The following is a 14,844-nucleotide window of genomic DNA, read 5'->3' on the forward strand; positions in this document are numbered from 1 at the left end:
TAATTCTTCATCTCCTGTATTTACATTCTGTGGGTTTGTTGTTCCTCAGGCTCTGGTTTTCTTTGACCAGCAAACAAAGGTTGCAATCCTGTAATTTCTTACTTGAGAGCAAATGCAATTGAATGCATTGGGACTTACTTCTGAATGAACATGCATTGACATTCACTGTAACTGACTTTTAAACAAAGACAGCGTTGAAGATATCAGGTAAATCTGTTGTCTAAATGGGTCATCTCAAGTTTGCTCTTAAATCAGGAAAGGTTATCCCAAAGGCTATCTGAACATATATGCATAAAATATTTGCATCAAGTTATGCTGTTATGTTTAAAGATGTGTAGCTGTGTGGATAAAAACTATTTCTTCTCTTTCTTTCTTTGCCTAGGTTTTCCAAACGAGCCAGCTGCAATCGTTGCACTTACCACAATCAAGGAATGGTTAAGCAAGAATTATCATGAGGTATTGTTATAGATATAAGTTCAAAATTTTTCATGTTGAGCTTTGCATTTTCTTGGAAACCATGCGATTGAATAGTTGCGCCGATTCCTAAAATGTGGGGGTAGTATATAAAATGAATCCTGATGTCACCGGAATGTGTGTTACTTAGCCAGATAACAGAATGTCCATATTTTTAAACTATTACTTGGCTTGTAAACTATTTCTAGCACCGTGAAGGGGTACATATTGCCCCCAAAGTTTTTGCTCACTATTTTGTCACATATGCAAAAAGCAATGTGAGATTTGGTAGTTTGTCAGCTATGATAGGGATGGTGAAGACCGACCAATAACACTTAGAATCAGCCATCATGAGCTGGAATCTATGTTGGTAAGGTGTGCACATAGCATTTCACTCCCCCCCCCCCAGGTTTTTGTTCATGGCATTATGTTGTGGATAGAACAGATCTACTGTGTTGCATCTGAGGAGGCTCAATTGCATATAGAAAGCATCCTTTGCCGATATATGTTTTGGTTTATATACTATGTTGTATGACTGTTTCGCCTGAGCAAGAACTTGTGCATAAGCAGTAAGATGAAAACTGCCAGGACCAGCTCGAGATATTTTAGCAAGGGGGAATAAAGATCTGCTACCCCTGTGGATCCTGCTACCTGAGGCGGTTGCCTCTCCTGGCCTCATGGGTGGGCTGGCCCTGAAAACTGCTATAGATTGTACCTACTGTGGCATTGTGCAATTGCATGCATAAGCAGTTGCCAACTGGCTTTTGGGGCTATTGTTCTTTTGCTCATAGTTCATAAGTTTAGGGAATGTAAGGAGGCCATGCTTTCTGTCCTGTCCTGTTTCTGTTCTGCTGCAGTTCAGCTTCTGCTAAAACTTGTTTTTTGTCTTGCTATTTGCAGTGGCTGAAGCGAATATAATTAATTATGCAATTTATTACATAATCAATTTGGAAGAGCAACATCAAAAGCAATGCAGAAAATAGCTTAATGTTTGTGAACTGGATAAACAACACACCATATCATATAGTGCTTGTATTCGCTTGCATAATTTCTGTTCCTGACCTCCGACAAACATTCAGATTGTGGCCATTTCCAGAATCATTTTTGATTCTGGCAAAATTCTCCATCATCCATATTTTGGAGCAAACATGCAAATTGTCTTAGAAAAATAGGACAATAATTAAAGAAAACCTGGTACTCCACTGCTCAAATAATACTTAAGGGGGACTAATTGCTCCCCTTCTATAGCTAAGAGAAAGTAAGCGAGACTACCAACATGTAAAAAGTGACTCTGAAGCTCTTCTAGCTAATGGTGTCAGTGCTAGTTCCCCATTCCTTGGTAGAAATCGTTGCAATTCACTGTGCTGAAGTTTTTTATCACTTCTGTTTCAAAGTTGTGTTCTGTGCAAAAGGCGTTCTGCCAGTGGCATGATCTTACCATTTACTTACTTACTTACTTACTTACGTACTTATTGACTTATATTTATTTTAGCATGTGAATCAAATCACAGTATAGTGAAATGTTTCATGAAACGTATAAATGTCCTATTATGAATGACTTTTGGAAAAATGAATGCTTTGGCTCCATTGTAGCAGGGGCGGCTGAGCCCCACATATCACATTTTGAGTTGATTGAGGCAGCTAAATCCAATGGCTGATCCAAAGTGTTCAAAGACGCAGGATATTTTTTTGGCCAGGATGCATCATTTATGAAAATTTTAATGCAGAGTACAAAGCACAGATAGGCTTTTCATATTCTTTACAGATTTTGGAAATGTAAAAACAAATTTAATCACCTCATAAAAATGGCCAGATTGGAAGTCACTTCCCCATAATGAAGAACACTAATATGCATGGGTAGATTAGGGTCATTTTGTGACTGCAAAGTACACAATACTTCTGAGATCTCTCTTATACATGGTGATAAGAGCTGGATAGTTTCCACAGAACCAGCCTGTTCTTTTTGTATTATTTATTGCAAGTCTCCTGTTTTTAGGGATTGCTTATGAGCAAGCCGGTCCTTTTGGTTGAAATAAACCTTTATTTATTTATTTTCCATGTTACATCTATCAGCAGGGAACCTCATTTTCACTTTCTATATTTCCTCATTTTAGCAAAGTTGGTTAAGCATTCTCAAGGTAAAAATAATAATACATTGCATAACAGATTACTGTTTTTTTTCTGAACAAAGCACAAACCTTTGCTTAGGTTGTGTGTTTGGAAAATAAGAAATAATACTGTTAATGATCTAGGGTAAGAGAGTTTTCTAGTTTTAGTGAGTATTAGAAATGAATAAATGGTAAATTTTATATAATATTTGGAGTATTGAAAGGAAGATACAGGCTAAGCTTTTCCAGGCTGGGGCCTCACCTGGGATAGAAGTCTTTAAGAATGGAAGCTAGTCATTAACCCATCAATGCGAACTAGGGCAAGAGATTATCTGCTAGTGGGCAGAGAGGGGAGTTTCGATTGTTACCATGGGCTGTGAAATGGTTAGAATTTCAGCTTCCATGAGGTAGGAAAAGAGGGGGAGCGGGTAGGCTGTGTCTACAAGCAGGGGCGTAGGAAGATAGGGGCGGTGGGGGTGGGCCGCCCTGAGTGGCGCGATCCCAGGGGCACCATTGCGGCTGCCCACCCCACCCCAAAATGCGCTCCGCCCCTGCGCATGCCGCCCCCGCCCCCAAAACACGCCCCCCGCCCCCAAAACGCACGTCACACCACCAGAACGCGCGCCACGTCCCTGGGAGCAGTGCGCCTGCTCTCCGCCCCCAGTGGCAGAGCATGAAACTCCACCACTGTCTACAGGGAAAAAAAGTGTTGTTTTGCACAAGGCTTGGGGTTTTTTCTGGCAAGGGTCTTTGGGAAGGAGCAGGGTGGAGCTGGAACTTCAGGCAAAGGCCATGCAGGACAGAACTATCTTGGGAGGCTGGAACAGAGGCATGGAGATGGCATGCAGGATGCCTTGGGCTGCAATGCTGTGCTGCTGTGGGGAACAAGTAGTTCTTGAGATGTAATGCTCAGAACTTTCTCCAAAGTAGACCCAGAGGTGTGAATATGTGTAGAATAAATGCTACATCTTAAAGACACTAGTCTGCTGTGTCTTGGTTTCCCAACAGAAACACAAGCCTGGGTAAGCACCTGGACCCCCAGTATCTTGCTACCACTTGCAGAGACTGGGAGTGGTGTGCAATCTTTGTAAGAATACTTTCAGCATGATCTTAATTTCAGGACTTTGCCAATCCTTCCTAGTGGCATTGGAGTATTCTATTCTAGTCACTTTTGCATGTAAGGATCCTTAGATTATCAACACTATATTCCCTTTTTAAAACATTCTCTTCGGGTAGCTCAAAATTAGCTGCTTTCTATTTCTATATTCTAATTAAAGTAGTAATCACAGGCTGCTGATTGAAATGAAAATCAGCCATCATCCTACTGTCATCTAGCTTAAGTCAATAATGGGGAAAATAGGCTTTTCAACTTTACACAAAAATATAAGGATTCACTCATTTTATGGCACTCCTCTTGGGCTTCCTAAATAGAGAATTAGCTCTTCTCCCCAATGGCTAAACTGAAATATCCCACCAGACAAATCACATTCACGAATGCTAAAGAAGCCATCAGGGGAATGTATTTTTTTTTCCTTATGAGATCTCAAGACTGCACCTACCTTCATTCAGTAATCTTTTTGTGCCTCTTTAATTATGACATATCTATTAAAAGAAGAAAAGATGCATGATACTCAATCTCTTAGGAGGATGTGTAAGTATTTACATTGGCTCATGTCTGTCAGGACTCAATGAGCCCTGCTTGGAAGATAACTCTATCAACAGCAAACAAACTCTGGAGCCCAAACGGCTTGGGCTTCCTTTTTTCCTCATCTCTCATTTGTGTGACAGTACCAGGAGGAAATGGCTACCCTTTCCAGGAGAGTGGTGACAATGGAACTGGAACTTAGTGACTGGAAATTATTGGAGCATGCCACCCATCTGCCACCGATTTACCCCCTATTATTGACAGGCTTGGGCAGATGCTGTGACACCTTTGAATCTGCTACCCCTCTGATATCCCTGGAATTACAGGCGACCTGACATGTGGTTGATTCAGCTGCATAACTTGGGATAAGTGTTATTGGTTGCCAAGCAATGCAGCAGTGGCTTGCTAGCTGGGATAGAACTTCTTTGCTAGCTTCCCAGCAGCTGGGGTGCTGCCACTTACCAGGAGTGGGAGGGGAGAGGTGGTGGAGAGCTTGATGCAATGCAGATGCACTTGCGGAGCCAATCCAATGCTGCTGCAGCTACATTTGCACCACTACAACCTCCCTGCTGCCTTGCCTCTCCCTCTATACAATAGTGACTCCGCTGCCAGGAAGTTCGTGTAGCAGCTCCACGCCACCTGGTGAGTCAGTTCTGTTTCCTTGAGCTTAGTGTCAGGGCCGTCTCAAGCAGGTCGGGCACCCTGGCGCTGAGGCACGGAGATCGCTCCGGTGCCCCCGCAGCGCGCAGCACACACCCCCTGCCGGCCCTGCACCCTGGTGTCCCGTGCCACCGGGACCTTACCTAGAGCCGGGCCTGGTTAGTGTTGCTGTCTGGAAGAGACGAGGGTGGCACTGTGGTCTAAACCACTGAGCCTAGGGCTTGCTGATCAGAAGGTTGGCGGTCCGAATCCATGCGACGGGGTGAGCTCCCGTTGCTCAGTCCCTGCTCCTGCCAACCTAGCAGTTCGAAAGCACGTCAAAGTGCAAGTAGATAACTAGGTACCGCTCCGATGGGAAGGCAAATGGTGTTTCTGCATGCTGCTCTGGTTTTGCCAGAAGTGGCTCAGTCATGCTGGCCACGACCCCAAAAAACTGTCTGTGGACAAACGTCGGCTCCCTCAGCCAGTAAAGCGAGATGAGCGCTGCAACCCCAGAGTCGTTTGAGACTGGACTTAACTGTCAGGGGTACTTTACCTTTGCCTTTAATTCTGAAAGCACGCCCAGAATACCACACTCCAAATCCCAGGTGATGCTATCCTGGCAGGACAGTTTTGTAAGCCAAAACTAAGATGATTAATTCTCTTGTAATTCAAAATACTTCTTAGGGAATTATAAACTCTTTTCTTTATCACTGTTCAGAAAATAATAATTGCTGATGCCATTATGTGATACTCACCTCCCCGAGGCTTCTAAAGAGCAAGAAGCCAGTCAGTACATCTTTGTAAAGCTTTGTGTATGGTGAATGTACTATTGTAAGCAATGACCTAATTCTACATAATTGCTAATTAGTGCCACTAAAACAAAGCTCTTTGCTGTACGGGTTCTTGGATATTTACATTTCCCATCTCACAGTTGACACCTTCCATGGTATGTTTTATTTTGTAGGACTAAGTAGGCAACTCTTCCTTGAATACCAGAGACAACAAAGCTTCTATTTGAAACGAGAATATAATTGCTGTTATGCTTGCTTCAGGGTGTCAGTGGCCCCACTGTTGTAGCAATGCATACTCAAGATATTTCAGAATAAAGAAAATATTAGTGAAGTCTTAGTGAAGATGGACCATTGGACTATCTGACTCAGTACTGAGGCAGCTCCTGTGTTCCAGAATTTCCCCTCTGCATCAGCAGACTGGCTGGGTAATGCTGTGAAGCAATGCCAGAGTGCCCATCCCTAACGCTACAGGGGAGTCAGCAGATGGTCTCTACCTGCTTAAACATACACAGCAGGGTACCTCTAACCTACATTTTATCTGCAGCCACCACGTACCCTGTCTCCCCAGACTTCAAAACAGTTGTGAGGAAGTGGTTGTGCTGCTTGTGCAGACGTTTAACATACGACTGGAGCCTACAGACAACCACTTACAGTATAAGTAAGTTTCATCAGTTCCGTTTTAACAGCAGCCACTTGCTTCCACCCATACTATCCACAGCTGGTCACCACATCTGGAGGTTTAAGGGGTCATTATACCTTTATATTTATATTTATGCCACAGTTTCTTGTTTTAAATTTCACACTTTTGGTGGTAGGGCAGTCATAGCTTGTGATTTTGTAGTGTTGAATTGGTTGGTGTGCCCAATTCAGGTTACTTGGTCAGTTGCCCTTTTGCCATCTCGCTTTGGCATCTGTGCCACCTTCTTGGACCAGTACTTTCTCCTCTCAAGCTTTCTACCTTGTTGTCTGAGCTCAATTTTCCTTCATTCCACCCTTCTAAGCTCTTTTCATTTTAGGAGCAGAGTGACTGAAAACTCCTGCAGATCTGATAGCTAAGACCAATCTCTTGTGTGTCCAGTGACTTAAGACTATATTCAGAGTTACAGATTGCTTAATATTTATTTATTTATTTGCTGTGGAGCGGGGAGGGGTTACATTTGGTTGCAATGTGTGAATGTGTCCACAAAAGTTTCTTTGGTTTGCAAATGTGCCCACATGTCTAAAAAGGTTGGCAGCCCCAGCTCTGAGTTCTCATTGGCTGACTCAGTAAGATACTGTAGTTGTCATTAGAAGTTCAATAATTCAGTAGTTTTCGGCCTTCTGACAAAGTAGTGGAATAATGTTTTTCAGTTGCTCACTACACTAGCATTCATCTGCTTACAGGTAGAGGAAGACTGAAATTCCTTTGCTGTGAATTAATACTAATGATAATTAGCAATTACTTTCAAGATTTCAGATGACTGTGTTCTAAACGGCAAGTTAATATGAGCAGCTTAAATACTGCATAAAGACTGGCATACTTGTAAGAAGGCACTTTTAGCTGATGACGAGAGAGAGGGAGAGAGAGAGAGAGAGAGAGAGAGAGAGAGAGAGAGAGAGTTTAAGGGCAAATACACATGACTCTGTCCCACTTACTTCGGTTCTGAGTGAAATCATTATAGAGTCTTTTATTCAAAGTGTCTTCTTTCATAAGAAAGGTGGTTTAATTCTTGCCAGAACCCAGCATTTCAAGATACAGAAGGAAATGTATGATTCTGACATAGTTAAGGTGATAACAGTCAAATATTCCATAGATTAGGTATTAGACTAAGTTTTGGAGAAGGTTAAAGATGTCTGTCCAGCTGATATGCAATGACAGAGCTGGTGTTATGAATGCTGTAGCTGAAAATTGGTAAGAGTACAAGGGATGGTTGTCTGGGAGCCAGGAGAGAGGCACCAAATCCATAGCCTTCCAAACTAAAAATGGAATGCTATCAATAATAGAATTTGAAAATGAAGTACTGGAGATTTATAATGACAATGTGTTTATTGTTGTCAACCAGCTGATTCAGTAAATCCGGCAGGTAGCTATGGAAGGTGTTCAGGCTAGTTGACATATGGATGACAGACAAACTTTGGCTTCAGATTCATTTCCAGGACACCCAATATTTGGCTGATTTGGACTACACAGTGCTATGTGGTTGAGAACCTTCCTTCCTTTTTGCGTCCTTCCTTTTTGTACTTACATGCACCTTAAGACAGGGATATGGAACCTGAGGCCCTCCAAATATTACTGAACTAAATTCCCATCATCTGTGACTTTTGTGTTTTTATATTGTATTTTTATGTTGTGAACTGCCCTGAGATCTAGAATGAAGGGTGGTGAAAGAGAGAGAGAGAGAGAGAGAGAGAGAGAGAGAGAGAGAGAGAGAGAGAGAGAGAGAAGTCATTCTAATTTGGGCGGCAGAGGGTTCTGGCCTAGCAACATTTGGTTGCCCGTTCCTCCTTTAATATTATCAGAGATCCTTCTCCAAGTCCTGGTTCAATGAATGGCTACAAGAAAGAAGGCCTTTTTAGTGATGGCCCCCGATTGTGGAATGCTCTTCCTAGAGCAATATGGCAAAGGAGTAACGAGACTATTGTGATTTGCAGGTTACAGAGTAGAGGTAAATACTGAAAAAAATTGGCCGTAGTAGTCTAGGGACGCCCTCAGAAACCTGGAAGAATTGTTTATTTTTGCGGGGCACCCAAAGCTTAGGAAATACTTGTGGGGAGAAATGTGTTATGGTTACCAATAGGACAAAGTTAAACTCTTACCAAGTGCTTTTTTTCCTCCTAAAAATATGTTCAGGGGTACTCTCATTTTGACTCAAGAAAATCACCATTTTATAGTTCAAATTGTGAAAAATAAATACAGTAAATGGACAAAAGTACAAAGATTCACAAAATGTTTAGGGGTATGTGTCCCCCTGTGTCCCCCCAGAAAAAAGCACTGCTCTTACCTATCAAAACTGAAAAGCAGTATAGCACAGTGTCTCTCAAAACATTTCTCTCTGCAGTAGAGACTATTTAATAAGTAGAGACTATTTTTCTTCAGCACCAGCATTGTTGTCAAAACCAGCAGAAAATGTGGGTCCTAACCAGGTATCTGCAACAGTCATATTTCACTGGTAATTTTGAAGGAGGGAATCTGTGGACTGTATTATAAAAATCACAAGCTCTAGGCCAGGGCTGCGTTATCCCTTTCGGGTAAACCAAGCCCTGGTTAAAGCCGCCTCCATCTTTGTGGTCAGGTTACATAAATCTGACATGTACAGTACTTGACAGGGCCTAATACAGAAAGTCTGTCATGGTAAGCAACCATTAATCATGGTTGAGCCTTTCTGGGCTGTTTGCCTCTTCTGCTCTCACACAGAGATGATACAAACCACAGTCCCCAGCTTAGTGTTATATACCTGGCCTGGGGTCATGGTTTATTCTGCTCCCACCAAACGATGATCAGTAAGCCAACAAAAACAAAAACAAAACCTCTATTCTACAGATTGTGGGAGGAAAATGTACTACAGTTCATGGTTCATATGCTATATCAGGGATTATGGTTTGTTGCTTTCCAGTATAAGCAGGTAATAGCAAAGTGTAGGGATTCGGCATAGTCAGGGTAAACGATTAGCCATGGTTTACTGTGGCATTCGAATGAGGCCTGAGAGAAAAATTGATCTAATCATCAATGAGCATGGTGCCCAACATTTCCAATTTTGATTCCAATTTTGCAGTCTTCTTCAGTGGCGTATAAATGGCAACTAGTACTGATTATATCAGTTTCTCTCTGTCTTGCAGTGAGAGCTTTATTTTATTAACAACACATTGAACGTTTTGGTTTGGATTTTAAATGCTTTTTTATGTACCAGTAATAAGAAATGTGTGGGTAAAATGTTGCACTATATTTGTTCCTTACTTCTCTAGGGGGTCTTAATGAATGCAATGACATATGACGGAGCAGGTTATGAAATGTCAGCCAGGTATAAATGTATATCAAGTACTGGCTTGTACTGCTTGGCAGCCCCTAAAGTTTCTATCACTAATATGGGTCAGATTTGATAGGCATGCTTAAAGTGGAGGCCACCTCATTTTATTTGATAAGGAAATTTCAGACAAGTGCAAGAATTAGCAAAACTGGGTCACTTTTCCATTTCAGTTCTTCTGGCATGTTGCCGCACAACAGTGCTTTCCATTAATAATGAAGACATTTTAGAGACATAATATTAGCAGTCAGTTGACTTTATTTAATTGGCATGCTATTGTATTCCCATAAATTCTGTCAGGAACTGCTGTGAAAGGCTTTGAAGGTTTGCAAAAGAAAAAGCAGCGAGGCCCTTAAGAATAAGTTATTTTAAGCTAAAGGTTTTAAGATTCCAGGTTTCGTGCATCTGGCTGAGAATTAACTAAAATGCTTTGAGTTTTTTATGTGTTTTTTTTCCCCCACTCTCAAGAATGCCAGTGTAATGAGCCTATTAAGTTGTCTCTGTGGGAACAAAGCATAAGCTCTGGCAGGACTGGGCCAAGGTACTGAGCATTTCAAATGATATGAATTTGAATGACTTAATGACACATCCTTTTATTTATGGATTTCATCCAGTGCTCCACTTCACGACTCAGGATAATGACGCTGACAATTAGTTTAAGAGATAAACTCTATGTGCTACTGAGCCATGACTGGTAATTATTGGATTTTTTGTTTTCCCAAAAAAACTAGTTCCTAAAAGTGAATGCCTCTCTCTGCTCTTATAATGAAAGCTCTAGGTTGAAAGAAGGTGAATGGTGTTTTCAGATAATGGTTGATGAGGGAGATGGGGGCTTGGGGGCCACAAAATTACTCCTCAAGCAGATGGAACTTTTCACTTTCAAGTAATTGTAGCGACATCAGATACGTGTGTTACTTATTAAAAGTTTGCACTGACAGGATTCAGGCAACCATGTGAAAAGGGTATGTGCTTCGGTCCAAAAGGATGTGTGGCGGCTGGCTTGTTATTGACTGAACTGTTTGACATAACTGCTTAGAAAACAGATTGTGGATGGTGAGAGTGTTTTAAGTCCTCCAAGGAGGTGGAGCCTCCACAAGTAGAAAATGTGTTCTCTGTGAATAAATTATGGTGCACTGGAACATAGGGGAGCTATCAGAGGCAATGTCAGAGGCCTAGCTAAAGTCCCCATAGCCCTTTTCTGCTGGTTTTGCCCCTTTGTGCAAACTCTAAGAGAGCTTTAATAGACAACTATAGTAGACTTGTTCCCACGTGACACTAACCTCAGGTATGCAAGTGTTTGTGTGAAATAGTGGATCTGGACATTTGGCACTCTGATCTGCTCATTTAAAGATCTACCCTGATACTTTCCCACTGTTGAGGGAAGCAAAGGTAGAGAAAAATTATTTGATGCAGGTGAAATGTTGGGCTGGGGAGAAAAAAAACTGGAATGAATGTATTTGCACTTTACATAGTGATTGGTTTTTGTTGTTTACTCTTAATAATGTAGAGTACAGAACCTCAAATCACATCTAGCTGTGCTATGCACAGTGGTGTAGCATGGCTTACTAGCACCCGGAGCCGTGCAGAGGGGTGGGTGGAAGGGGGGGAAATGGACAGAGTGTGCTTGCACATTCAATTGCCTAACGGCGCCCACATTACCTGGGAGATTGCAGCCACAGAACTAAGAAAAGAAGAGTCATCATGTTGTCTGGAGAGATCATTTCCAGGTTCACGTGGATAGCCCAGTGACAGAAGTGTTCAGCTACATTGAAGCAACACCAGGTGTTAAAATTTTGCACCCTTAACAATTTTGGGCCCAAGGAAACTGCCATTGGCTATACACAGTTGTGCTTTCCTGTTTTGTTTCACTGGTCCTTTAGAAGTGGAAGGGAAGGGAAAGGAGCATTATTTTAAATATGACTGCTAGAATCGGCGGTTGTTTTTTATTTAAAAAAAAAGCCCTTTTCTTATTTCGTAGCATGATAAGAGTTGGCAGAGAACTTAGTTATCTTCTCCAACTGCTCTTGCTCAGTCCTGGAGCAGTCCTTGACAGATCCAGATCCAACTCCACCTTAAATACCCGCAATGAAGCATGGCCCAGCCCTGCCTAAGACAGACTGCTTCAATGTCAATCAGCTCTTACTTTAATTCTTTATTTTCTGTATGTAAATGACCTTTTGCTAAATCAGGCATAAGAGAGATGTGGCCCTCCAGATGTTGCTGAACTGCAGTTCTCATCATCCCCAACCATTGGCCATGCCTGCCAGGGCTGATGGAAGTTGTAGTTCAGCCGCATCTGGAGGGTCACAGGTTTCCCACCTCTGTGCAAAATTGACCACAAAACAATCTGTTTTGCTGTAACAGCATGGAACACTGGAATACCACAAGAGGTGGTAGTCATAAAAGAAAAAAGTCATGCACACGGGTGTGCTTAAAGGAGACTCATTGGGCCATGGAATGTTAACAAAACAATAGAATGATATTAGAAGGGGCATTATGTCACATACTCAAGTATCAAATTATGTAGGACTTTATAGGTCAGAGCCAATCCTTTGAATTGAGTATTGGAAATTGATTGAAAGCCAGTGAATATGAAAATATGTTATATGTTCATAACACCTGGTCCTCAATCTCTTCATTGCCATAGTTTTTCACCAGCTGAAGTTTCTGGTCCAACTTCAAGGCAGCCCCACGTACAACACATATGCTCATGTGCGCATAAAATACGGGAGCCCTCTTGATATTTCCAGTAATATAGTTTTTTTCTACTGACTACTGGTGCAGAATATGAAAATGGCTCAATATTGTAAGTAATGTCAATGCAATCAGATAGTGCCTGTCAAGAAAGTAGAACTTTTCCACTCTTGAGGCAAGCTAAGGTAGCAAAATTCTTTTTAATAAAAAGGTATTGAGTTTTATAATATGTACAGAAAGATCAGCAGGATGATATAACACTATTTGCATGAACAATTCATATACTTCTCATATTCTCTTTGCAGTAATCTGTGCTTTCATCCTTTTGATGTTGGGATAGTAACCTGCTCTTTATTATAATTTTACAATATTTTAGCTAAAATTATATAACATAATTACCAGCTACATGCACCAAAACCCACTTCACCACTAAATCAAAGCTTTCTTTAAAAAACGGAGAAACTAATGATCTCAGCCTGGTTGTTTCCACTACTTTTGTCAGAAAAATTGCATCTATTTTCATCTTCTTCCTTTTAGTATTCTAGACCCAAGCTTTTCAAACTATCCTGGGGTTCCTGGGGTTCAACGGAGCTTTATGAAAGGTTCTGAAAGAAAGAAGGTGAATGATGGTGGCCAAGATTCTTATAAATATTACTTTCCCACCTCCACCAATCTTCCCCTGCCACACACAACCACAGAGTGCACATGGGAGTGTGAGCAGCAGAAGTGACTAAAGCACAAACTTTTCAAGGGAGGGATTCTGTAGCACATACACAGGGAGATCCTTCAGGAGACAAGAGTATGTTAGGCTTTCCTGAAAGAAAGAAGTTTGAGAAACGTTCATCTATGCAAGTGGATATCACCAATGGCAGAGTGTGCTGTATTTATATTTCAGTACTGTATATGAAATGCAATAATCTACAGATAGCATTGCCTTGCAGTATATTGCCTAATTTACCATATGAGTATTGAGACTGAACATCTGATTTTGTATATGTAAAAACAGTGATAGATGCTATTAAATATATGGTAGTAGAGTTAAGTTTCATTTAATGTAGGTTTGGGCTGCGCTTGTGCATGGGTGATGAGCTTAATGTTCATAAAAAAGAAGTTTGTGACTAACTTGCATTCCCTTGAAGAAAAAGAAAAGTGTTGAACACAATGAGCTGATGGGACTTACTTCTGAATGGACATAGCTAAGGTTGCATCCTGTCTCTCTCTGTGTCTTTCTCTCTTTCTCTCTCTCTGCTAGCTTCCCCCAAGAGAGTTGTAATCTGGGAAATCTGTGGCTCACTTTCACTTACTAGATTGTTGATCCACTTGCTTTCCTGTATGATGTTAGCACAATATCACTGCTCTTTTCATTTCTTTTTTTCTTTCAATTATTGGAAACATCTTTCTGTATTTGGGACACTTTTAAGTGAAGCTCCAATGTGCATTTTTCAGTTGCAGAAACTAAAATAATATATATTCATAACAAACCTAGCACTAGCAAATAAAAACCCCTCAATTCCTCACCAGTAAATTTCACTTAACTTAAAAAAGGCAAGGAAACAAACAATGAGGCACAGATTATAGGAGGAAAAGCAAAACTGGTGAAAACAGCCATAAACAACTAGTTCTCTGTCATCCTTTGAGTTTGAAGCATTTTAAAAGCTGATTCAAAGGTTAAAGCCGCCACGTGGATGTCACTGAGAATTGTTCCCCATGCTGCTACACTGCTGGGTGAAGCAGGCATCATGCTCTGATCCCCAATGCCAGGCACCCCCAAACTTCGGCCCTCCAGATGTTTTGGACTACAATTCCCATCTTCCCCGACCACTGGTCCTGTTAGCTAGGGATCATGGGAGTTGTAGGCCAAAACATCTGGAGGGCCACAGTTTGGGGATGCCTGCCCAATGCTCTCCAGACCTCACCCCCCCCATTTCAGAAGAGGGCTACCACATAGCTTCTATATTCTTGTATTCAAGAAACACAAGCTGAAACTTCTCTTGTCTTTGCGGAATTAGTTGCTATGGTCAGGCTGGCCTAAGACATTTGTCTGAAGCAAATGGTGTCCTCCTCACCATACCCCAAGTCAAGGTTCATAGTACCCAATTTATTTCACATGTAGGCAAGGCCTGGCTGAGAAGATTATCCAACCGGGGGGGGGGGGCATTTTGGTTTTTGTCCAACAGTACAGTATGTGATATCCTCAATCAATGGGCCCACACGCAGCTTAGTCAAGCCTGCTATGGCCTGCTGCTCTATGGCATAAAGTCAAGATCATTGTTTTATCTTTCATGATATGTTAGTCTAATGTCCTGCTTAATAAATCAATTCATACTAATAAGCTTTGAGGAGTGATTTTCTTGCAGCAGGGATCATTGCAGAAACCATTCTTATTAGCCACTTGTCACTTTGTGGATGTGGTGAGTTTAAGAACTTACCAGCTGGTTTACTAGCAAGTCACGCTTCAACTAAAAGCAGAAAAGCATTGCAGCGCCGTGAACAGCATGCTTTTAAAAAGG

General features: G+C 41.6%; 1 protein-coding gene across 2 annotated transcripts in view; it reads left to right on the forward strand.

Annotated features, from left to right (window-relative positions):
• MACROD2 (mono-ADP ribosylhydrolase 2) overlaps positions 1–14,844 on the forward strand; it is an 898,190-nt gene that overhangs the window by 576,870 nt on the left and 306,476 nt on the right. For both annotated transcript variants that reach the window (XM_035110056.2, XM_035110055.2), the window contains exon 8: positions 383–456. In XM_035110056.2, coding sequence (XP_034965947.2) covers positions 383–456 — 74 coding nt within the window. The remainder of the gene's footprint in view (positions 1–382; positions 457–14,844) is intronic.

Source organism: Zootoca vivipara, chromosome 3, assembly GCF_963506605.1.
Source record: "Zootoca vivipara chromosome 3, rZooViv1.1, whole genome shotgun sequence".
Taxonomy (NCBI): Eukaryota; Metazoa; Chordata; class Lepidosauria; order Squamata; family Lacertidae; genus Zootoca; species Zootoca vivipara.